This window comes from Quercus robur, chromosome 3 (genome assembly GCF_932294415.1).
Source record: "Quercus robur chromosome 3, dhQueRobu3.1, whole genome shotgun sequence".
NCBI classification, from domain to species: Eukaryota; Viridiplantae; Streptophyta; class Magnoliopsida; order Fagales; family Fagaceae; genus Quercus; species Quercus robur.
The window spans coordinates 56,886,337-56,911,003 of record NC_065536.1 but is presented as its reverse complement, the minus strand read 5'-3'; the positions used below and the strand labels follow the sequence as shown (position 1 = coordinate 56,911,003).

The following is a 24,667-nucleotide window of genomic DNA, read 5'->3' as shown; positions in this document are numbered from 1 at the left end:
ACAAAACAAAGAAAGAGAAACCACATAGCAGTGGAGAAGAAATCAGCGAAAAAGAGAAGAAATCAGAGCAGTGGAGAAGAACAACAGACGAGAAGAAGAAAAAAAAAAAAAAGGAAGAAGAAGATCTAATCGGCAATGTCAATGTGGTGGCAACTTGCTGCACTGGGGTTTGTTCAAATCATGCATTTCTTCTATTTTTCCTTTTAGTTTTTGTACCGGCCGAATTTCTCTTTTCCGGCCGAAACGTCCGGTATACTCCGGTACGGCCGGTATTGTCCGATATAGGCCGGTATCTTAAGCGGTACATGGGTCAAAGCCAACTCCAAGCTTGCACCTCTGAGCACCACCCACCCAGTCATAGGCGAAACTGTGAAACCCACCTTCAAGCACCAAACCTAGAAATCACCAGCCACAGTTGAAACCCATCCACCACCGTTAATGAACAAATCATATCAAACCCAAGCTACGACAAACCAACATGGTACCCCATCTTCGTCAATTTGTGCATGGGAGAGAGATAAGAGAGAAGGAAATAGAACAAAACCCAACAACTACTTCCCAACATCCACCCTACAAAGACCCAAAACCTCATGCAACCACCCATCAACGTTGATGAAAACCCAGCCAACCACCACATCCACCATAACCAACCACCGATTGATGTTGATCAATTCATGAGAGAGAGAATAAATGGTAGTTTGTTGAAACTGATGCGTGGGTTTTTTGTGGGGGGTTTTAGTATATTTTTAATCATAGACTAGTTTGTTGAGACTGATGCAAATGCTTTTCAAAACAATTATTAACAAATTATTTTTAAAAAATTTTAATACCACTTTATGTGAAATATAAAAAACCATCAACACACTTAATTATATTTAACAAAATATTTCCCAAACCAATTCTGTCATCATACTACAAAGTAAAAAAAGGGTATTCAAACTTATATTCCGTTCACGATTGAAACTGCTCAATATTTTTACCAATCAAAATGGTGCAAGAGGTGAGTGTGATGAGATTGAATACTTTAATGGATTTTACCAAAGTTCTTTCTTAGCAATTTCTCTTCATTTTCTATTCCTTTTATATTTAAAAAAAAAAAAAAAAAAATTCTTCTCCCTTCCATTTATATTAGTATTTATATCTCTCGCCTTTCTCGTGAATTCTTGTTTTTTGTTGAGAAAAAGTATTTCGCAATTTCAAATTCCAACAGCATACGCTTCTCCCATAAATAGAAATCAAGGATGAAGAGTCAACTTCATAATTTCTATTTTAAAAACACGCGTTGTTGATTTCAGCGTGCGAAATAAGACCCTGTGAATAAATTGAATACTCTACAACTATTACTAGTATATATTCAACTAAAGACTACTACTACACAAACCAAAACTCCTTTTCCTGGAATTCCCTTTAAATTTCCAAATTTCCAATCAAACAGTAAATTTCCAACCAAATTTCCATAACAAGCAGAAATCAGAATCCGTATCCTCCAAACGCGTGAAATATTTCACCTATTTATTGTGACACACAGGGGCTGCGTGACATGAAATTGCTCTTGAATTTTTATAGACTCAGAGTCTCAGAGAGAGAAAAAAGAAAAAGAAAAAGAGAATTAGAATAGTTTAAGTTTTTACTTTTTAGGGTTTCACAGAAGAGAGAGAGAGAGAATGGGAAATTGCTTTTCAGATTTGGAGGGAGGAAAGCAGGCCGTGGGTGGGGCCCAACAGAGGCCCACTAGTGCCAACGATGGTGGTCACAACGACGCCGTTGACTTCTTCTACAGGTCCCGTGGCCTTCAACCTCTATTCACTCAAATTGAGGTATTATATCAATATTTGATGTGTATGTGTACCAATTGTGTTATTCTTTATTCTGTATCCCACACTGTGTCAGAGTCAGTCTAATTTAGTTAATTCCCTGAATTATTTATTTTACTTGCTCTTTTTTTATTTTTTTATTTTAAATGTTAGTTAGATTTACTAGTGCTTATTGTGTTTGTAATAACTGTGTCAATTTTAATGTTTAGTGTACTGCTTAGTAGAACACACTTTGCCACATGGACTGTAATCGTGTTTTTGATTTTAACCTGGGTTAAAATCATGAAAAAATGTGTACCAAGTGTGCAATAGCGATAGCGAGTGTGTAATAAGATTTTCAGATAAAAAGAAGAACAGTTTTTAATGTGTATTTTGGTCTAGCTTGCTTTTAAGGGGAAAAAAACCTAAAAGAGAAGGTACACTTTTTTATTTAGATAGGATTAGGATCATGCTTTTTTTTTTTTTTTAAGCAAAATAAACCAATAGAACAAGTTAGTATAGTATGTTATTAGATTATTATCTATGGTAATTGCTATTAGAATTTCGATACTGAAGGGACAAGATTTACAGGGCTTGAGATTGTTTTCAATTTCCTACAAATTATAGGTGGACTGAAATTTTAATATACAATACTTTTGACTCGAATATCTTGAATGATGGTTTATTTAATTCCACAGTGAATTAGAACATGAGACACTGCTTTGACATGTAGTGGAGGTTGCATCCTGGGGATTTCTTTGGCTGAGAGTTTCATACTTAGGAGGATGACAAATCTTTGGGAGAGAACTACACTGTATTCTTGTTGGAGAACTCAGTCTCTGATTTTGTCATGAGAATTTTTTGACTCATGAATTATATACATGTTACCTGATTTTTAACGAGAACAATATGATTCACGAATTAGATACATGTTACCTGATTATTAATTTATTACATTGGATGTTGCTTTGAAAACAATAGTATTGAGAAAAAGAATAACATAAATATGGTTATTCTTATAAGTGAAATATTTCTTGTTCTGGAAAAGTTCTCTAATGATACTAATTTATTGCTATCATTGTCACTCAAATAAATGCGTGGCATGTAACTCAGTCATAAAATATTTTTGGAATGTTCACTATTGGACCTAACAAAGAAATAATAATAATAATATCATTTGTGTGTTTTGTGTTGTACAAAGACAAATCTAATTAATTATCATCGCATAGTGGAGGGAATTTTTCTTATTTCAATGGTGTTTTACCTTAGGACACGTTTGGTACACTGTAATAGATTCTGTAATAGAATAGCTATTCATTAGGAATAATCATTCAATTGCTTGGGTGTGTTTTTATTACAAGGAATAGTTATTCATTTGGAATGACTATTCTTTAAAACAAAGAATAATTATTCCTTACCAAAATAAGTGTAATTGCTATTCCTTAACCTACTTAATAATTATGAAATATAAATTTCCCAAAAAGCTCCAAGTCACTGTGCTCTTCCTCACTAATAGCCATGTTTCCTTTCCCCATTTCCTCTTTCTCTCTACCATTGTTTTGCATGGTTTCCTTCTTGAGTCTTGATCGATAAGCATTTTTCCCCCCTTTTCCCATTGTTCTACCAAAATCGCACTTCATGAGGTTTTATTGTTTTCAATTTCTTGAAAATTCATTGTTTTAAATTTCTTTTAATTCTCCATTTCAACTAGGAAGAATGCTAGCACCAATCAACTATTCCCAAAAAAGCAACACACTCTCCCCCTCTTTCTTTGGTGCGAACATGTGACATGGAGATATTATCTTCTTCTTTTTTGTTTGTTTAATTTTATATTTATAAAAATATTAAGTTTGACAATAAACAATAATATTAATTCTATATTCTTTTTACAGTCATAGATAATAGAATGTTGAGCAAGATTCAGAAATTACTAAAAAAAAAAAAAAAAAAAAAAGAAGGAAAGCAAGATTCACAAAAAGTGTAAATATATAATTCATTTTAAAAAGGGTACTTTAGGAAAATTTTCTAATATGATGCCATCCCACAGTTCTATTCCTATGTTATCACCAAACTGATGAATATGAATAATCATTACATTTCATCTACTTTTATTCCTTGTAATGGTTATTCCTATTACAATGTAATCACTGTTATAGTATACCAAACGTGTGTTCTTGTCAAGCTTGGAGTTTATGTATTGCACTATGGCTAGGGCATGCAAGCCAGAGAAATGCTATTAACATGGTGATCCATTATGTACTGCACTTTGGCATATCATCTATGAACAATTTCTAATAATTTGAGAATAGATAGTGTAGTTAGGTTTCCATTGTGTTCTGTTGCTTCACAGCAACAGATCTTTTTCATGCATGTTAATTTTTTTGAAGATGTTGGTGTCTGCAAGTTCTTTATATGGTTGAGTTACTATGTTTCTACCTTAGGTCCACATCAATGAGCCTACCTGAATTCTTTTTAAAGTTGCACTACAAAATGCTCCCCCAAGGGGAACATTAGCAAGATTCGCATTTTGTGGTGCCAGTTCAAAGATGGAGCATCAGAAAAAAGCATTGATTCCAAAAGTTTGTTGTGTGTAATATTGTATATCTATATTCATTTGCTTGTATTGAAGTACCTTTATTCTATCTCCAACTAATGGACATCACATAGTGTGTTGGTTCACCCCTTCACCATATATGAGTGACATTTTATAATGCTCCTAATCAATCATGCATCTTGTTATAATTTAACTCAAGATAGGATCATTAGTATTGTGTATTTTGACATTGGAATTGATATTCAATTTATGTCAATGGCTCTTTTGTTTTGTCTTTTCTTTTCATATTATTCTATATGTTAGCCCTTTGTGATTTCTCATTATGTATTTATGCATTTTTGTGTTTCAATTCTATGCTGCAGTTATCTCTATCAGCATCTAACTTGCTTGATCGTGATATCACTTCAAAGGTATTCATCTCTATAGATAACATTATTTGATAGTAAGATAATTATAGGGTTATGTGATAATTTCCCAATGTGCTAAATATTTTGGTAATTTACTAGGGCCTTTTTGTTTTTACTTTATAATGCCAGCATATTATTACCATCAGTTTATGTACAACCTTTTAAAACTTCACTCTTTTTTGTATTCAATTGTAATTTTACATAACCTATTTATTTATTTTTTTTTAAATTTGTCAACCAAAATAAGCTCATCCAAACATTGTGCACCCTCCTCTTGTTTTAGTGTGATGTTTGAGTCAATTTGTCTTCATTTGCCCTTCATATTTCCTATACTCGACTAGGTTTGAGAAGTAATGATTTGAATCACACTTTGTTGAGATTTTTCATAGTGGAAGTTTTTTAGAATAATAAATTTTGCAATTAGGAATAATGTATCTTATCAAATACTATGTAATAAGTCTTCATTTGCTACATGCACCATACCACTGTTCACTTCCTCTTTTGTTTCTTATTTCACTTGCATTTTTGTACCCTTGCAAATGATGGGAGTCCTTATATAGAATGAAATACCAACCAATACTAGTATTCAAAACTAAGGAAACAAGAAATAGAAACCTATCACCTATAAGTAAAAGAAAGACACATTACATACACCTTTCAAGCCAACTTGTTTCATCTTTTGATAATCAAAGACAACAACTCACCTACCAAAGCGAGAAATGGTTTTATCTTATTTGTAGTCTACCATTCAACCTAAGCTAGTAAGGATATGCCATACTAAATAACACATGCAAAATGCTTTAAAACAAATGGCTATTGCTAGATTGGGAGTTTTTAGCAGTGGGTACAGTTCCTATTACTAAATAACACATGGAAGTTAACTATAATTTGTGGGCTCAAGTTTGGAATTTGGCCTCTCCAAAAAAAAAAAAAAAAACAAAAACAAAAAAAAATTTGGCTGCCTAGCAATCACCTCTCTCAAATGACATTTTCTTATGGGGATGATCCCATACTTAAGGAGGTTTGCTGTTTCTAATAAATGTTCTCATATATCTAAAGGTCTTAAGTTTGACAATCCTTAGTAGTTTTTTTATGTGCTCGTATGACATGCATGCATGCCATGGTCTTACTATGGTTTTTGCTAATATATACTTTATTTCATTCAGAGTGATCCCATGGCTGTGGTGTATGCAAAGAAAATAGATGGTAAACTAGAGGAGTTAGGTCGCACTGAGGTTGTACTGAATAGTTTGAATCCTGCATGGATAGAAAAAGTTACAGTTGCATTCCAATTCGAGATCGTGCAACCATTGGTGTAAGCTTTACAAATTGCTTTAAGTACTTATCTTTGTTTAGTTATATCTTGATTTGCTATAGGTGATGTTTTAAATTGACTAGTTGGCTCATGTTTGCCTTTTTTTTTTTGGCTCCAGATTTCATGTGTATGATGTGGATACAAAATATCATAATATACCTGTGAAGGTATATATATCAATTTCTGCACTTTAATATCCATTACTGTAATTCATGTTATTTAGGTTGTGTTTGTTCAATTATTTTTCTTTGTTAATAAATTACATACATAAAAGTGTACATGCTAAGTTTTCTTGCAGCATCTCTGCCAATCTTCAAGCTCTGAATAATGCAATTTGCAAGATAAAACTTTTAACCACATTTTTGAGTTTTAATGTAAGAAATGTGTATTCACAAGATCACACTATATTTTTGCGGGTATGCTAAACACTAAATTGTCAATCCATGTTAAAAAACATTGAAGTGGAAACAAAAGTTATTAGTGAACAATTATAAACGAATATTTGATACCAAATGTGTTATATATCTTAGACAATCTCAGCGAAAGTCAATTTGACAATAGGCATAGATGCGACTGTGCATGGTATAATTGTATGGGAAAGCACTTGCTCAAAATTATTATGAAATGATTTTTGTGTGTGTGTGTGTGTTGCATTTACTACTTTCAAAATAATTAAATTGGATTTGTTGTTGGTGCCAATTTGTCTTTGATACAGTAAAGAGGTTATATAACAAATAAGAAATGAAAGTAATTCATCAAAAAAAAAAAAAAAAATGAAAGTAGGGGACAATTTAGTTGAAACTCAATTTGAAGCCCTCCAAGTAATATTTGTGATGTTTATATTTTTTTTAATAGTTGTTAAATCCATGGTTGTAATTATGGTAATTTGTACCAAGCATGGAATGCATATTTTATCGCGCTAGAAATGCTATTTACTAGGAGCAATTACACAAAAAAAGTCAAATTTGGTTGGTTAACCATATCCATTATGAATTGATAGATACTTTTAAAGATTGTTACAATTTAATCATATACAGATATGAGAAAATAAGGCAACAACTTAAAAAGGATTATATAAATTTTAATTTGTTATCACCTCATCCAAAATAATCTAACAAATTTAGTTGATGATGAAGTTTTTTGTTTGAAAATTTATTTTTGTTGCCTTGCAGATGCTAAAATTGAAGGATCAAGAATTTCTTGGAGAGGCCACTTGTATTCTATCAGAGGTATATCCCTTTGTCTTCAATTGGGCTCATTGAAATTATATAATGTACATGCCTCAAGCTGGTGAAATTTGAGTATAAAGTTGTTTTAATTTTCAGTATATTCTTAAAAATTTCAAAGGCAGAATGAAAATTCGGAGAGCTACTTCACTATGTTAATGTTATTTTAAGATTTTGAGCATCGTATTTTAGACCACCACTAATGCAGTTAAAAAATACATTTCAAATGTAATTAGTGGCTTAATTCTTTTAGAGTAATTTGGTTTCCATATACTAAAACTTTGGTATTTGTTTTTCCTCCTATTCTTTATGTCTATTCTCATGGCAGGTAGTGACTAACCAAACTCGGAGTTTAACCCTAAATCTCCATATCAAAAATGGGCATACGGGCTTGAGTAACTTTGGGGCACTCACTATCCATGCAGAGGAAACAGTTGCTTCGAGGAGTTGTGTTGAGATGATAGTCCATTGTTCCCACTTGGATAACAAGGACCTATTCTCTAAAAGTGTATGTATTTGCAAAGCAGATACCTTAATGTTTAATGTTACTTAAGCATACATATTCTTAATTGTGTTTATTTTATAAATTTCTTCATTTATTTTAGGATCCTTTTTTAAGAATATCTAGAATCGTTGAGACTGGAGGTTTTGTTCCAATATTCAAGACTGAAGTGGTGAACAACAATTTGAATCCAATTTGGAAACCCCTATGCCTGAGTGTACAACAGTTTGGAAATAAGGTAAGCTTGTCGATTTATAATTCTTGGTTTATAATTATAGGATGTTTTGTTATTTTGATAATTATTGAAGATTCACTTGGCATATGCAATTTGACTTGCTACAGGATAACCCATTAATTATTGAGTGCTTTGATTTCAATAGCAGTGGCAATCATGTGCTTATTGGGTAAGTTAAATTTATCGATGTCCATATTTGTTATGTATTATTTTCACTTTTCACATTTTGTTTGTTTTCAGTTTTCACGATTTAGTCTCTGTTACTAAAAGATGATATTGATCTTAAAATAATCAGTAAGCTCCAAAAGTCAGTGGCAGACCTGGAAAAACTTCATAAAGAAAGAAGTGGTGCAAATCTCACCTTACCATCTTCTCATCGTGGTCATGATAAGGTACTTATTCATACTTGTAATTATTATTATTATTATTTTTAAATAAAATATTTTTAGTCTTTGTGTTTAAATTTGGATTTTCTTTCTAATTGATCAATATAACTTTTGAAGGGACAGCTGTTTGTGGATCAATTTTGTGAAAAGCAACAGTATAGCTTTCTGGATTACATTTCTAGTGGATTTGAGCTTAACTTTATGGTTGCTGTTGACTTTACAGGTAAAATATTTAACATTCTAGAGGAGTTATATAGTTTTATTTTATATGTGTGGATTTTTTTGGTTTTCTTTTCCTCAGTTTAAATGTTTTGGCTAATGACTTATTTATACTTTGAATATTCATTATATTTTTTAGCCTCAAATGGAAATCCTCAAAATCCAGATTCTTTACACTACATTGATCCATCTGGTCGGTTGAATTCTTATCAACGGGTAAGGATGTGTCCTTTGGTGCTCCCAAGAGGGTGGTTGCTTTTCTCTGGCACTTGTATGTTTGTATTTTTCTAAACATTAGGTGCAAGAGATCCTTGGACTGAATGGCATCTCTTTCCCTATGCAGTTTTAATCTTGTATGGGTTCTTGAGGCACAAAACAACTTGGAAAATTGCTTTTAGAATAAGAAAACTTAGCTTTTAAATTGAATTGGTCAATGCAAATGTTTGTAAATTGTTGTCTTTTATGTCTGCCATGACTTAATATGATCAAGCTAATTGTTTTACATATCAAACTTCGCTTGCTGGTGCGTTTACTCCTAACTAAAGCAGAACATAAGCATTTAGGTAATTGCTTAGTGGTAATGGCTCCCTTTATGGTGCTTCATATCTATGGTTCAAAGCTCACCCTCATCCTCACCCTCTCACTATCTATTTTTCCAAAAAAAAAAAAAAAAAAATCCTTAATGCAGAACATGTAAGAGCTATATAATAGAGAAAAAACCATATGTGGAACATGTCTTAGAAAGTGACATTTGTATAAAGTAAGTTTTGTATTTCTGAAATTTTTGTTAGGGGGTCTTCTGTTAGCATATACTTCAAAGAAATCGTCATTGATTGATGAAGCAAATTAAACTTGCAGGCTATATTGGAGGTTGGGGAGGTCATTCAGTTTTATGATTCTGATAGGCATTTTCCTGCTTGGGGCTTTGGAGGAAGAACATGTGATGGGACCACATCGCATTGTTTTAACTTGAATGGAAGTGCAGGTGCCTTTGAGGTGAGAGGAACTGACTTTATAATGCTTTGGTTTGCTTAATCTTTGAAGAATCTGGCTGTCATATTGTTTGAAAATATTTATCTTCTTTATACTGCACACACGCCTCTCTCTCTCTCTCTCTCTCTCCTTTTACTACTTTTAATAGATTGTTTGCTTAGGATTTCCCGTTTTCTACATCACCATCGTTTTCAACCAATCCTTTTTTTTATTTATTTTTTTATTTTTTTTAAGTTCAAAACCCCACTTACAACTAACAACACATTCAAAAACCCCAAATACTGAGTTTTGTCCTCAAAAGATTTGAGGAAGTTCAGAGGCCCGTGATGTAAATTAAATGGATTGAGTTATCACCTAATACACTTTTGAACATCATATGTTTTGCATCATAACCAGAGGATTAGATATCTTAGAAAATGATTGATGGTACCATAAGATGCATCTCTCATGTGTTGTAAGTAAACGACTATCGAGTAAAAGTTGATAAGATTCTGAACACTACATTAAATTCTTTAAGTAACCGCAAGTTTTTTTTTTTGGGATGAATTATTTAATTTCTTTTATTTATCAATAGGTTGAAGGAGTTGAGGGAATTATGGCTGCTTATTCAAGTGCTCTACATAATGTTGCTCTGGCAGGACCCACTTTATTTGGCCAAGTGATCAACAAAGCTGCACAAATTGCTGGCCAGTCCATCTCCTACAACAGCAACAAGTACTTTGTTTTGCTCATTATTACGGTAAAGAGAACGTCTACTTTTTTTTTTTTTTTTTCCAAAGGAAATGATAGTAGACTTTATTTATTGAAATTCACATTGTATAATGGGAAAGAGAAAAATGGGCATGTTCTAACCAAATAGAGGCCGACTCATTCTCTTTTGCAACACTAGCAAGAGATAGAGCAGCACAATTACATTCTAGAGGAACACTAACAAAAAAGATGTAGTACGAAAGTTTTAATAAATAATGGAAATAACCTCTAAAATCCAAGCAATTCTAGAGGACAACTTAGCCTAAGAAGTTTCATGGAGGGTAGTAAGGTTGAAGAACAGCCTTAATAGTGGAAATTTGAGCTTTTCTATTACATACCTTCACAAATCTCTTTTTTGAAGTCACTGGATCATCTTTGTCAATACCAATTTGAGTTTGGAACGTTATCAACAACATACATCTCACAATTTTCATCTTCTATATTAGTTACTTTTGATGAGGCAATCCAATTCCCATCAGCTAGTTCCAAATTTTGTAAAGTTATGGACCGACCCCAATCCACTACAAAAGTCTTATCATTATCTCTACCCGTATCACAACTCTCTTGTAAAGTTAACTTATCCAAAAATTCCCATCTTATCTTTATCGATACACTTCTCTGAGTCAGTTACAAGGTTTGAATTTGAATTAGGTGGTCTTACTTTCAAATCAGATGAGCTGTATCCCCATGAGTGTAGGGATCAACCTCCGAAGCCATTGTACCCTTGTCATCCTGAAAAAACTGGTGGACCATTACCTGTGCTGTTGGGACCATAGCTTTGTGTGTATCCAGCAGGTTCAACTTAGTCATTGGCAAAACCAGTTCCAAATCATCCCCAGAAAAAATTGCATCTTTGTCCACCTCCCGATTGTTTGGCATTGTGGTTTCACATCGGGAATGAAGATTATGTCGTGCAAAGCCTTGGATTTTTTGCCTCAGTGCTATTGCTTGCAGCCAATATCTGGTTTGAATATTAAAAACACGAATTTAAAACTAAGCATTGTGGAATTTCACATCACTGGGATGTATCAGGATGTAGAAGAAGATGTCATAGTTTCTGGAACCTTTTCAGAAAGGATGAGACGTTTATTAAAAGACTAGGGGCCTTTAGCTATAATCTCCTCCATGTCATTCTCCTTCTCAAAAATGGCCACAAACGTCTGACAGTAGCTTTAAAAGCTTCCTTAGTGTAATCCTTATTGATCTGAAGTTTTGCTAGCAAATCAAATTGAGCTTGCTTCTAGGAGTAAACCACTTCCTTTGATCTAACCACCACTTCACCCCCCCTCCTGTTGCAATAACGGAACATCTTCCACATTTCCTCCAATTCTGATTCCATCAAATAACACCAGAAGAAAACTATCCACAAGAATAAAATACCCCAGACGCAGAGAAGGACTCGAAAAAAAAAAAAAAAAAAAAAAAAAAAAAACCCATACCATAGTGACTGACCAAACCCGGAAAGGTTAGAATCTCGTAGGCAAACAACAAGCTTGAGGCTTCTACGTGCTCTAGGCTATAGAGAGACCCAAAGGGAACAAGAAGTTTTAATAACATGGTTAATAAAAGGAAAAGAAAAATTAGAGAATGTCTACTTTAGTTGATTTTATTTATTATAAATTACAACTTTCATTGAAAAGGAGAGGTTTTATGTACAAGGATGTATACACGAAGCTCTCGAATAAAAATGTTACTTTATTTAATCTCTCTTTCCATCAATTTTCATTTTTTAATTAAATAAAATGTCATTTTTGTAGGATGGAGTCCTTACAGACCTACAAGAAACAAAAGACGCTTTGGTCAGGGCATCTGATCTTCCACTATCAATTCTCATAGTAGGAGTGGGAGGTGCTGATTTTACGCAAATGGAGGTATACTCTTGTTTTCCTAATATAATGGCCTTTTAGCTGTTAGACTCTTTTGATTGCTTTATTTCAATTATTTTGTGCAATGAATGGTGGATATTTAGCTTTTAGAATTTCCACTTAAATGACTGTAATATTTCTTAATTTTTGGCAGGTGCTTGATGCTGACAATGGAAGACGATTAGAGAGCTCTACAAGTCGTGTGGCAACACGTGACATTGTACAATTTGTTCCAATGCGAGAAGTACATAGTGAGTACACAATGACACTTGTTTGTCTCAACAAAACTTTTGTTATTACATCTAAAAGCATCCACTAACGGTAATTGTGCATTCACAAGTTTCTCCCTGTTGGTAATATGTCCTAAAAGCATGCTAAATTTGTGGGTCAAAGTTTTAGAAGATTTGTTGTAGCCAATAAATTTTGGACCAAATGACACTTTCTCCCTCCGTATGCTTGGGATAGTGGGCAAGTATGGGTTTGAATTCCCCTAGCAAAAAAGCTTTAGATGACTGCTTACTCATATGTGAACTTTGAAAATGTATTAAACAAAGACGTTCCATGGATTGTCGTTGTCACTGCTGTCTTGATCCTGTATTTGTCTATATTGTTGTTAACAGTCTAATACACTTTGCAACCACCTTTTTCCAGTACCCATTGGACATGTTATAGGTAGAAAATGGGGTCATGGTTTCAATCTAGTGTGAATGCATACTCAGCAAGCTGATTTCTATGTATCTTACTTCTTGATGTTTTTTATCATCCATTTGAGCCTCTTATCTGTTTTATCAATTGGAATTTGATGATTTCCTTATTTGTTCTATTATCTGTTTTATCAATTGGAATTGTTGATTTCCTTATTTGTTCATTTTGTTGTACTTCTTGTATTTTATTTTTATTTTTTAAATGAGCTACTCTGTTTCATCTAATAAATTAGTTATGGTCTATACAGTTGGACAGATTTCTGTGGTTCAGGCTCTATTGGAAGAGCTACCTGGACAGTTTTTGACATACATGCGGGGTAGAGATATCAAGCCACGGCCTCTCCATGTAGCTCCAACATCTGCTTGAGAACATTTTCCAGGTCCACAAGATGTACAAACATGCTGATTTTGCTCACAACAACTAAAAGTTTTAAAAGGTCTGAACCACTAATAGGTCTACTTACCTGAAAGGAGATTGTTATTTTTTTTTTAGGATTGAAGATTGAACCACTAACGGGTTTACTTGCTCGTAAAGATCTCTTTATTTCATCCTAATAGAAAAAAGTACAGTTGTTTTTTTCTTAGAACTTTATCTTGTCTAAGGATAATTATACTTTTATTTAGCCTTTTATTTTTAAGTAAAATAAACCATTGAAACAAATTTATAACAAAAAATTTAGTCTTGTAAAGGTGAAAGTATCCCCTAGGTTGTAACTCGTTTCATAGAGTAGGTCTCACACAAGGATGTGGGGTCTGTACTTGTAAAGTTCACATATCTGTGATTGTGAGATGCCTATTTTATTTGGAGATACTTTTGGTCTTGCAAGGGGTGTAAATGGGGATTTGGGTTCACTCATCCTTAAGGAAGGTGTCAATGCCATGATGTGGACCTTCATGTTTGTGAGAGGCCCACTATTAAGAGTTAAGTTTTAGTGTGAGAGAGCCTAAATAGGGATTTGGGTTTCACTATTCTTATGGAAGGGGTTATTTCATTATGGAGGTACAAACATAAAACATTAAATTGATATATGGTTGGGTTGTTGTTGGCAGAAGAGAAAGTGTGTTGTAGATAAACAAGGAAAAGAGAAAGTGTGTTTGTACCTCCATAATGAAATAACACCTTCCATAAGAATAGCCAAACCCAAATCCCTATTTAGGCTCTCTCACACTAAAACTTAAAACATTAAATTGATATATGGTTGGGTTGTTGTTGGTAGAAGGGAAAGTGTGTTGTAGATAAACAAGGAAAAGAGAAAGTAGTGCTCGTGACCCTCGTCGGGGGGGGGGGGGGGGGGGGGGTGGGAATGCGAAGACTAATCGTTTAAGTAACAAGATTGGGTAAAAACTTGGGATAATGTTAGGCATCTAATCCCACCTAATATGATGGGTTGGCCTCTACTTGTACTACTTAGCCATTTTTTAATATGAGTCTCATTGGTTTTCTCTTAAGCATGTTTAATTAAAATTTGAAATTTGAAATTAAATACATACAACATGGCTTAAAGAGTTGTTATTTACAGGGTGAATGTCCTAATTTTATTTCTGAATCTTAGGTCCTACATATAAAGTTATCAAACTCAAGATCTCCTATTTTGATACCATTGGTTGTTTATCATAGTTTCAGAGTAAGAGGTATTTGTTTTTCACTCCTTAGATATGAGTTAGAGATCCTACCATATGTTTTTCACTCCTTAAAGATAAGCAAGGATGAGTACAAAATGCATTAATTTGTCTATGAAATTACAAGATTCACTAGTAAAAATTCACATGATTTCTTGGACTGCATAAAAGTGATTATCCAAAAACAGTAGTACATAAAAGAAGACATTTTACATAATGTTATGATGGATAATAAAACAAGATCGATTCATGCATTAATGCCTTAGTGACAACGAGAATGCGACTACGAATATCACAAGGGATAAGAGAAGGATCCCACAAGGTGGACCTTTGCAATAAGCTGCCAGCTTTGCCGTACAACAGCAAAAGTAAAATGTTACTTGTGGGGACACTAATGTTCCCAGTCATATCAATCTTCATTTATAGTCCATCTACGAAAAATATCTTCTTCTATTTTTATCTTTTTCATATTGTCCATCAACTATGCTATAGTTTCTTCTCAAAAAAAAAAAAAAAAAAAAAAAAAAAAAAAAAAAAACTATGCTATAGTTTGTAAATTTGACCTACCAAGTACATAATCAATCGTGAAGATTTTTGTAAATCTATTGATATATTTCCATATTATAAGTACTTGGTGTTCAAGGTGGAAGGGTTCAAGTTGTAATTAAGAGTTAACACGTTTCCTCAAAACAAGATATTCAAATCAATTAAAAATATAATGTCTGCTGCTTCATCTCAAATAAACTGAATACTGGGAAATAGATAGAAACTTTTGTCAAGGGTACATACAACTAGTAAAATTCCAAAATACAAATTTCAAAGTCATATAAAAATATCATTGTTCACAGTAAACAAATTTCGTAAGTTTGGAAACAAGAATTAAGTTCATTTCAAACTAATAAATACATGGATGAAAGTAATTACCAATCATATAATAATTTTTTCATTGGACCTTGAAAATAATACCAATGTTTTAAAAAATTTCATATGCTAAAAAGTTAGGACTATAGTCATATTATATCCCTATGACTAAGTTCGAATCACATATAGGCTAGAGATCTCTGAAGGAACTTGTTCTATACCAATGTATATCTCCATTAGCGGGGGTCCAAAGCAGTGGTGGAGCTAGGATTTTAGTTTAGGGGGGGGGGGGGGGGGGGAAAGAACAGCAATAGTTACATACTATGTGTACAAAACACATAACTGAAATCGTGTTCATGATTTTGAATTATAATTGAAAAAATGTCAAAATGAACCTTGGCTATAGATGACTTTGGTTAGAACTAACAAAAGTTATAAATCACCTTTGGAAATGATGCGACTTTAAGCACATCTTAAAAACTAGTAAGAATTCCTCTAGACACTTCAAATTCAAAACTTCAGAGAGCTAAGGGAGCTAGCGTGAAACTCCCCTGTTTCATGACTTTAAAACAAAGTGTATTTCCCAACTTTTGAAACTTTGTAGCAATAGCAACTTGTTGACCCGTAAACCCATGGATTAGCTAACCGAGATTCCCTCAAAAATACTGATTTTAAATTATTGTAAAACACCAAAACTGCCGTACGACTTCTAATAATTATTAGGAAAAAAAACTATCGTGAGTCCATAATTAATTTATCAGTTTGCTTTTTTTTTTTTTTTTTTTTTTTTTCAAATAATATGCAAACTTATCTTTTCTTAGCAAAATAAATTGTAACACTTATCTCTTGACTCTTGGTTAAAAAAAGCAAACTAATCAAAAAATCTGGCAAGGGGGGCCAAAATAAGCGTTAGACTAAAGGAGTTTGAGGGAAGATCATCAGGGGGGGCGTTTACCACAAAACGGTGCTAACAACCAACAATGAAATGAGGAGCAAGAGCGGAGTAAATAACAACTCAAAAACCATAAAAAGGAAGATTATACCCGAAACCCATCTTCCATTTCTGTCTCTGTGGTATTTACACTTCCATTCTTGTACACAAAACACACACCATCACAGAGAGTCGCAGCACATACATTCTATTTCTAATCTGTGCCATAGATTGCTCCTTTGTCATGTCTATACTAGTTTTGCATGCCTAAATGACCTCTCTGTTACAAGCTCACAAACACAAAGCACACAAAGCATAAAAGACCAAGTGGCTTACCCTCTGTTAAACGCATGTTCATCCACCGCTACGGCTTTGTCCCCGCTTTCACAGGTCCTTCCTAGGCACTAGATCGTAGAGTGGCAGAGATGGGAGTTCTTTTGTTTTGCTTTTGAGAGTGGAGATGAGACCGATTCAGTCTTGGGAGTAAGGACTGAGGTGGTGGATAGTGGTGATTGTTGTGCGGAGTGTAAACATCTCATTTTATACCCTTTACAACTTGAGCTCTTGTTCTCCCATGACGACATTGCTTGTAAGCCCAAGGTTGATTTAAAATATCTCGCCTTATGTAATAATTGAATGTAAAATGCATTATGAATCCTTAATTTTTTTTTTTTTTTAAATTTACTAAATTTAAAACACTTTCAAATAACAAATATGGATAGTTGTGATAGGCCTTTTTTTGTGTCTTGAGTTGAATTGGTCCTGCCGTACTACGGCCCTATAATTCTAGGGTAGGAAAGTTGGGACTGACCTAACTGAAACACATCTTAGGCCAACTTGTGCGCAAGTTAGAGCCTCGGTAGGAATCTTGAGTGTGTCATGTGCCCACGACAGGAAATACTATTACAAAACGTTATAGCAGGAAAAACATAATACAACAAGATAACTAAAACACTTCAACTAAAATATTTTCTACTAACAACGTTAATGCTTGAACAATTCCACAAAGGAGAAATATGATAACGTGATTACAGCAGGAATAGATTAATAGCAGAAAAAAGTTACGTTAGTCCTTGACCAACCATGGCAAAAGAAAAGAAGATTAGTCTACTAAAAGAATGGAATTGACTCTTTGGCAGATTCAAGTCCAAGAAGGGAACCAATCTCCAATGTGGGTAACCTCAGAAGGGAATCCTACTATAGAAGTTAATCACTTTGGAAAATGGACCTAAGTGGTTTGATCTCAGATTCTTAACTTGTTAGAGAGTGGGCTATTGAGAGGGAGAGAAGTGGGTAGCCTATTGGTGCATGCTTTTACTCCTATCACTCATATTTTTCTTCCTCACTCTTGGTTTCCTTGTTTTTTTTTTTCTTTTCCGTTGTAGTTCCCTTTCCCTCCCTGTTTCTCGTTGTTCTTTAAAGTGCACATCCATGGCTTTTTATACTGCCTGTCGTGATAAGATTTACCATTTTTACCCCTTAACTACTTTTGGCCTGTTGTAGGTGTCCTTTCAGGACTATCCACTAGTTTGCCAACTGCTCAACCACCACCACTACACTGTGTTGGCCATGCCATGCCTCATTCCAGACAAAAGTGGTTTTGTTTTGTTTTTTTACTTCCTTTGGCACTCCCATCTGGATAAGGGTTAGGCTTTTCTCTTACCAACCGCTATAGCATGCACCTAGTGATTTTAGCTCATGTTTGCCTCTTTTGGTTAGGATGTCATCTCAGTAGGACATTTACCCCAAAAGAGCTTAAGTAGGAACCCCAAAATAGGCTCCCCCTTCTCCCCACTATTAGACCACACCCTCTCTTACCTCTAACCCGTGACTCACCTCCCCTGTATTGGCTGGGTACAAGTAGGTGGTGTCTGAGCCTTGTGTGCATGCTCCACTTCCAAATGAGTCCATTGCTTTTCTGGTGTTCATGTGTTTGCCATTGCTTACAGGTTTGTCTAACTCTGCTGCATGCTTTGGTGCTTGTTTAATTCTTGTGGCATGGATGAGTTCTTGGGTCTTCATTCTTTGCATCTCATTTCTTCTTTGGGTCGAGCATTGCATAAGTGTGGGCTTTCTCTTCTTTAATTCGGCCTATGTCTCCTTTCATCCTTTGTCCGTGGGTTGGCTGGTGCTCCTGCATTGACACAAATTGCGAATGTGAGTATAAGATAATGTCAAAGGTAGAGTGAGAGTGAGAATGAGAGTGATTATAGTGAGAGACGAGAAAAAAGAGTAAGAGAAGAAGAGGAGTCATGGAGTTGAGTTTTTTCTAGTACATTCTTAGTGTTGGCGAGTTTGTTGGGTTATAGTACGTGGATATTTATAGGAAAATTGTATAAGAATACTAGAGCTATAAAGAAATCAAGCAGTACATAAAAGTGACTACCAAAAAACAGTAGTACATAAAGAAGATATTTTACGTAATGTTATGATGATGCGCGACTTTAATTTTTTTTGTTCAGGAAGTTTTTTTTTTTTTTTTTTTTTTTTTTTTTTTTTTTTTTTTTTTTTTTTTTTTTTTTTCAGAAAAAGGTAATCAAAATTTTATTTTAAAAAAACACCAAAAACAAAGCAAAACAAAAAACAAAACTCAAGGAAGATCCGACTGGAAAACAGCATCCACATCCTCGGGTAAATCTTCTACCCAAACCTTAAGATTTGTAGACAAAACTACTTTTTTAGCTAAACTATGAGCTAATATATTCCTATCCCGCCTAACATGTTGGAACATACAGCATCTTAAAACGATTCCAAGCCTTTTAGTCTCACCAATAATATGGCCAAATAACAAAGGACAAGGACCATTACGCTTCAAGGTTTGAATAACAGAAAGACAGTTGCCTTCTACAATAATATTGAATAAACTCATCTCCCTTGCAAAGACCACAGCCCTACGAGCCGCCAAAGCTTCAGCCATCTCAGCTAACTACACCTTACCTAGATTTTGACATACTGCCGCAATAGCTTGCCCAGCATGATCTCAACAAGCCACACCAATACCTACTAAACCCAATTCCTCACAAAAAGCGGCATCAAAATTTACTTTGAAGCAATCATCAGGCGGAGGAGACCAAAGGACCATAGGTCGAGGAATAGACACACCATGCTCCTGAGGATTCACATTCTAGAATTCATCAGCCAACCTTCGAGCATGATCACCCAGTTCATGAAGCTGCCAAGAAGGCTGATGCTCCCACATCCGGTTACAACACTGCCATAAACACCATGCCACAATAGCGAACATAGCTACCCTCCTATTCGACCCAACACTGAAAACTTCCTCCAATATATAATTCATAGAAGGTTTAGCACTTCTTCTGAACCAATGAACGAAAATCCAAGAGCGACATCCATACCGACCTCGCCTGATCACAGAGCCGTAAACAACGAATAAGCGACTCCATGTGCTCTCCACAACCATCACATTCCTTGCCAACAAGGATATGCCGAGCTTTTAAGTTCTGTTTCGTGGGCAAAGCATCCTTAGCAGTGCGCCAAATAAAGTGCCGAATCTTATTAGGCACCCTCATTTTCCAAATTTTCTTCCAAATCAACCCATTGCTACCCAAAACAGATGAGCATGGCAGAAGACTAGAATCAGCAGAGACAAGCATACAGTAAGCACTCTTAACATTGTAATCCCCATCACTGGTCAAAGGCCAGATTAGAGTGTCTTCTCCCCCATCTCCACATAATTGAATCCTCCTTACCAAGTCTGCCTCCCATGGAATCAAACAACTTTCAAGACGACCTGAATCCCAAACTCGTGTATCAGGGGAGTACAAATCACAAACCCGATGAACTGAAGAATCAGCTCTTGGAGAGATAATCTTGCTGTGATTAAGGTCAGGTAGCCACCTATGTCGCCACACATCAATCGAATTTCCATCACCAACCCTCCAAATAGCCCCTTTCTCAATGACTCCTCATGCTTGAAGAATACTTTGCCATGCATAAGAACATTTAGGGTGAACAGCCACCTCAAGTATATTACCATGCGGAAAATACTTAGCACTAAAAACTTTAAAAAGTAGGGAGTCTCTATTATGAAAAGCCACACCTGTTTGGCTAACAAAGCATTATTAAACTTTTGGAAATCCCGAAACCCCATGCCACCAATTGATTTTGAAGAACAAAGAGAACTCCATTTAACCCAAAGAATTTTCTTCGCACCACCATGACCCCACCAAAATTTTCAAACCATGGCTTCAATATCTTTACAAAGACAAACTAAAAGCTTGAACACACTCATCGAATAAATAGCGATAGATTGGACTTAATCATAATCTCCCGGCCAACTTGGGATAACATCTTTTCCCTCCACCCTTGCATACGACCCCATATTCTTTCCCTGATTTGAATAAAGCACGCCGTCCTATTCCTTCCAACAAACGAAGGCAAACCTAAATACTTCTCATAAACATCTAGGGCCACTTTGATGGCTTCTTGAGTTGCTTCATCTGTATTCCTGCTAAAATAAAGAGTGGTCTTCTCCTTATTAATCACTTGGCCTAACGCAATCTCATAATAAGCTAAAAGCTCTTGAATTTAATTGCACTCATCTAAAGTAGACCTGTAAAAGATTAAGCAATCATCTGCAAAAAATAGATGAGTTAGTTTAGGCCCATTTCTGCAAAGTGAGAAACCCTGTATTTCGCCATTCATAGTAGCACCTCGTAAGAGGGCATTCAACCCTTAAGCATAGAAAAGGAACAATTAAGAGGAAAGATGATCTCCTTGTCTTAACCCCCGAGATGGAACTATCATACCCTTTGGCTCCCCATTCACAAGGATAGAATATGAGACAGTGGTAATACATTCCATAATCAAAGCTACCCAAGTACACAGAAAGCCCATCTTAAGAAGAATTTTTTCCAGAAAAACCCATTCCATCCTGTCATATGCCTTGCTCATATCTAATTTCATAGCCATAAAACCTTTCTTTCCTGTACAACTAGTCTTCATATGATGCAAAGATTCAAAGGCAATTAAAATATTATTAGTGATCAATCTATCAGCAATAAGCGCTCTGGGTCTCAGATATAATGGAATTAAGAATGGGCTTAAGGCGATTAACAATTTTCTTACTGATAATCTTGTAAATCACATTGCACAAACTTATAGGCCAAAAATCTAAGATCCTCTCAGGATTAGAAACTTTTGGAATCAAAGTAATAAAGGTATGGTTAATAGATTCAAGGATAGACCTTGAATTTAAACAAGATAAAACAGCCTGAGCAACATCCATACTGATATCAGTCCAATTAGTCTGGTAAAATAGAGGCGGCATACCATCTGGGCTAAAGGCTTTTAGCAGGGCCATTTTCTTGATTGCTACTCCCACCTCCTCACTGTTAAATGGCCTCACCAGATCTGCTCTCATAGGCTCAGTGACCACAGCATCGACCCCATCCAAAACCCTATCAAGCTCCTGTGGATTTGAGGAAGTAAACAGATGAGTATAAAAATCAGTAATGGTAGCCAAAAAAACCTCCTCATCCTCCTGCCAAGCTCCATTCCCATCGCGTAACCCTTTAATAAAATTATTCCTCTTCTTTGGAGTAGCAGTCCCATGAAAAAACTTGGTGTTTTGATCACCGTTCTTCAACCACTGAACCCTGGACCCTTGTTGCCACATCTTCTCCTCTTTATCATAAAGTGCATTCAAATCCTTCTTAATCTTAATAGCCTCCTCATGCTCCCTAGTCCTAACCGAAACCTCTTCAGTATGCCACAATTGATCCTTTGCTTACTTTATCTATTGCTTCACATTGCCAAAATGGACTCAACTCCAGGTCTTAACCTTTTCTTACACTGTTTAAGTTTAGTGGCTACCACGAACATGGGAGTACCAGTAGGAGCACAATCCTAAGCCCTTGCCACCACCTCCTTGCACTCAGGATCTGAAATCCACATTGCTTCAAACTGGAAAGGCTTTCTGCGCCACTTTTCTTGGCTAGGTTCGGAGTGATTGCTTGTAACCACGAGCCAAATTGTTGATCACTACCCTGCCATGAACCCTTCCTTGACAACCATATCGAGCAGTCCTTATCTTGGTGAGTAAGACGACCACACCAATAACAGAGGTTTGGCAACCACTCATACTTGAAACTTACCCAACCTTCCACTTCGCTACTCAGCTCGATCTTTCTACCTCTACCTAATAGCTTTGTGATATCAATCCGCACTCAAACTCTCACAAAGTGACTGCTTTCATAGTCTTCCTTCGCTGCCCCCATGTTTACGACTTCCCCTGCTACCAAAACAATGTCTTGTGCCACTCACAACTTCAAGCTTCTGATAGAGAGATCATGTACCTGAATCCAAAAACATGCACTATCAAAACTCAGTCCCTTTTGTTAGGACATATATGATTTGATGTTAGGAACATATGTCAATATTTTATGTAATTGGCTAATTCTTTAACAAAACGCACTTTACTTGTAATTTGTAGATCTAGGATGTGTTTAATGCTTCAAGAAATAAGGTTTCAAGTTCAAGTGTTAAAGCCATGCAAGTCTATCCAAGAATCAAGTGAAAAAGTACAGGATTTTAAAGCTCGACAGCTAGCATCTATCAAGTTTTAAAAAGCTGTGAAGCCCAAAACTCGACAGCTAGCTCGATAGATACCTTATCTGTTGAGGTTTATGAAGTTCAATTTTTCAAGCTATTTTTCATCCAATCCATGAGTACGTGTTTAGACTTTCTTTTCTCACAATTCTAAACATATATAAGGATTGTTTTAAGGGCCGTCACAGCTGATGCAACTAAATGCAAAAGTTTTTCACAAGCATATTGTGAACCAGAGACATATGCCCTAGTTCATTTTTTTTCTTGAAGAAACTGTTGTGTTTGTACACCGTAGGGTTTTGTGACCAAGGATATTCTTGATCTTCATCATGCGATGAATTGAAGAACTTTGCAGCCAACATCTTTCTCAAGTTGGTAATTAAGTCACGTATTGAGATCCGTGCAATTAGTTAGTCACGTACTGGGAGCCATGTATTGAAAATGAGAGATTGTCACTACAAAACAAGTCCAATTGGGTATTGGGGTAAAGGTTCAACTGTAGGTTGGTATAAGATACTGAAATTCCTTTACTTATAATCGCTTGTTTTGATAATAGTGGTTCTCGAGAGTGGTGACCTTAAAATCACCCGGTGGGGTTTTTGCTGTGTAGGTTTTCCCCATTCGTAAACAAATCACTGTGTCAATTTAATCTCCGCTGCATAGTTTAATTGGTGATTTGTTTGTGCTGCCGCATACATTGTATGTTAATTTGATTAATTGATAAACTTGGCTAATTAATCAATTAATTAATCACAATGGGTCAATACATTTTTGGCCTATCACCTTCAGCTCTATTTGATGTTCAATTCTCTTCAAAGCAACCAAATTCTTGTCAAATGACCACGGCTCTCCCGCAAGCACTCTGTCAACATTGCTTTGCTCCGAGAAGATAAACAACACACGATGATCACCCATATCGTGTGCTTCGAAGCCCTTCTTAGTGTGCCACAATATTTTGAACGTGCGAGCGATGGCCTCAATATTCAACACTCTACTTGTAAAAAACCTTGCTGCCAGGAGAAACTTCCCTTCAAAAATAGTGTTGGAGTTAGGAATAGTTCGGAGAGCAAGTTTATTTATTTATTTTATTTAATGAAGTAGAAATTTTTACAGTAATGCTATTGATGCAGCATTTTCATAATAAAATCTAAGTGGCGAGTTGTTAAAAGAATGTAAAAAAGTGACATCAGTTGTAAGTCTAGATAAAAACCAATTACAGCATATCACTTAACTTTTATTGTAAAATTATTATGAAAATGTTGTAAGAGTAGCATTAAGATAATTATATTTAAGCTTATTTCAGCTGGGTTCAAACAAAATTTTGGTGTAGGGTGTTCAAATTTTTTATTTAGAAGTCAAAAAAAATTATATATATTTATTATTATTAGAATCTAAATTTAAATTAGAATACAAATATAAAAAGAATAGAATAAATAAACAAATAAACAAATGTTCCACTTTATAACTATATTTTTTTTCCCTTTTTGGCCATATTCAAATCACCTGGCTTTAGCACTGCCCATTTGATGATCAATAATAAAGCAAGATCGATTCATGCACTATTGCCTAGCGGTGACAACAAGACAGACAGTGATTAAGAATATCACATGGGGATAAGAGAAGGTGGGCCTTTGCAAAAAGCTATGTTCTCTTATTGTCGATCAAAACACTACGTAAAATATCTTCTTTTCTTTTTATCTTTTCTTATTGTTCACAGTAAACAAATTTCGTAAGTT

At 35.0% G+C, this 24,667-nt stretch overlaps 1 protein-coding gene across 1 annotated transcript; it reads left to right on the top strand.

The window, feature by feature from the left end:
- The first annotated feature begins 1,366 nt into the window (after positions 1-1,366).
- LOC126718513 (protein BONZAI 3-like) lies at positions 1,367-13,714 on the top strand. The gene is made up of 16 exons (XM_050420746.1): positions 1,367-1,817; positions 4,710-4,757; positions 5,921-6,069; positions 6,188-6,236; positions 7,242-7,298; positions 7,624-7,803; positions 7,901-8,035; positions 8,140-8,201; positions 8,328-8,425; positions 8,528-8,641; positions 8,777-8,853; positions 9,496-9,633; positions 10,205-10,369; positions 12,138-12,251; positions 12,400-12,496; positions 13,198-13,714. Exons 1-16 carry the CDS (start codon positions 1,665-1,667, stop codon positions 13,314-13,316), a joined length of 1,755 nt encoding a protein of 584 aa, XP_050276703.1. The 5' UTR covers positions 1,367-1,664; the 3' UTR covers positions 13,317-13,714.
- The last annotated feature ends 10,953 nt before the right edge of the window (positions 13,715-24,667 follow it).

What these genes read in the sequence shown, in the direction of transcription:
- LOC126718513 (XM_050420746.1), top strand. Translation starts at nt 1,665, where the DNA reads ATGGGAAATTGCTTTTCAGATTTGGAGGGAGGAAAGCAGGCCGTGGGT. An exon ending in CTCTATTCACTCAAATTGAG is followed by an intron (nt 1,818 to 4,709) that starts GTATTATATCAA and finishes TCTATGCTGCAG; the next exon opens with TTATCTCTATCAGCATCTAA. An exon ending in TCATCGTGGTCATGATAAGG is followed by an intron (nt 8,426 to 8,527) that starts TACTTATTCATA and finishes GATCAATATAAC; the next exon opens with TTTTGAAGGGACAGCTGTTT.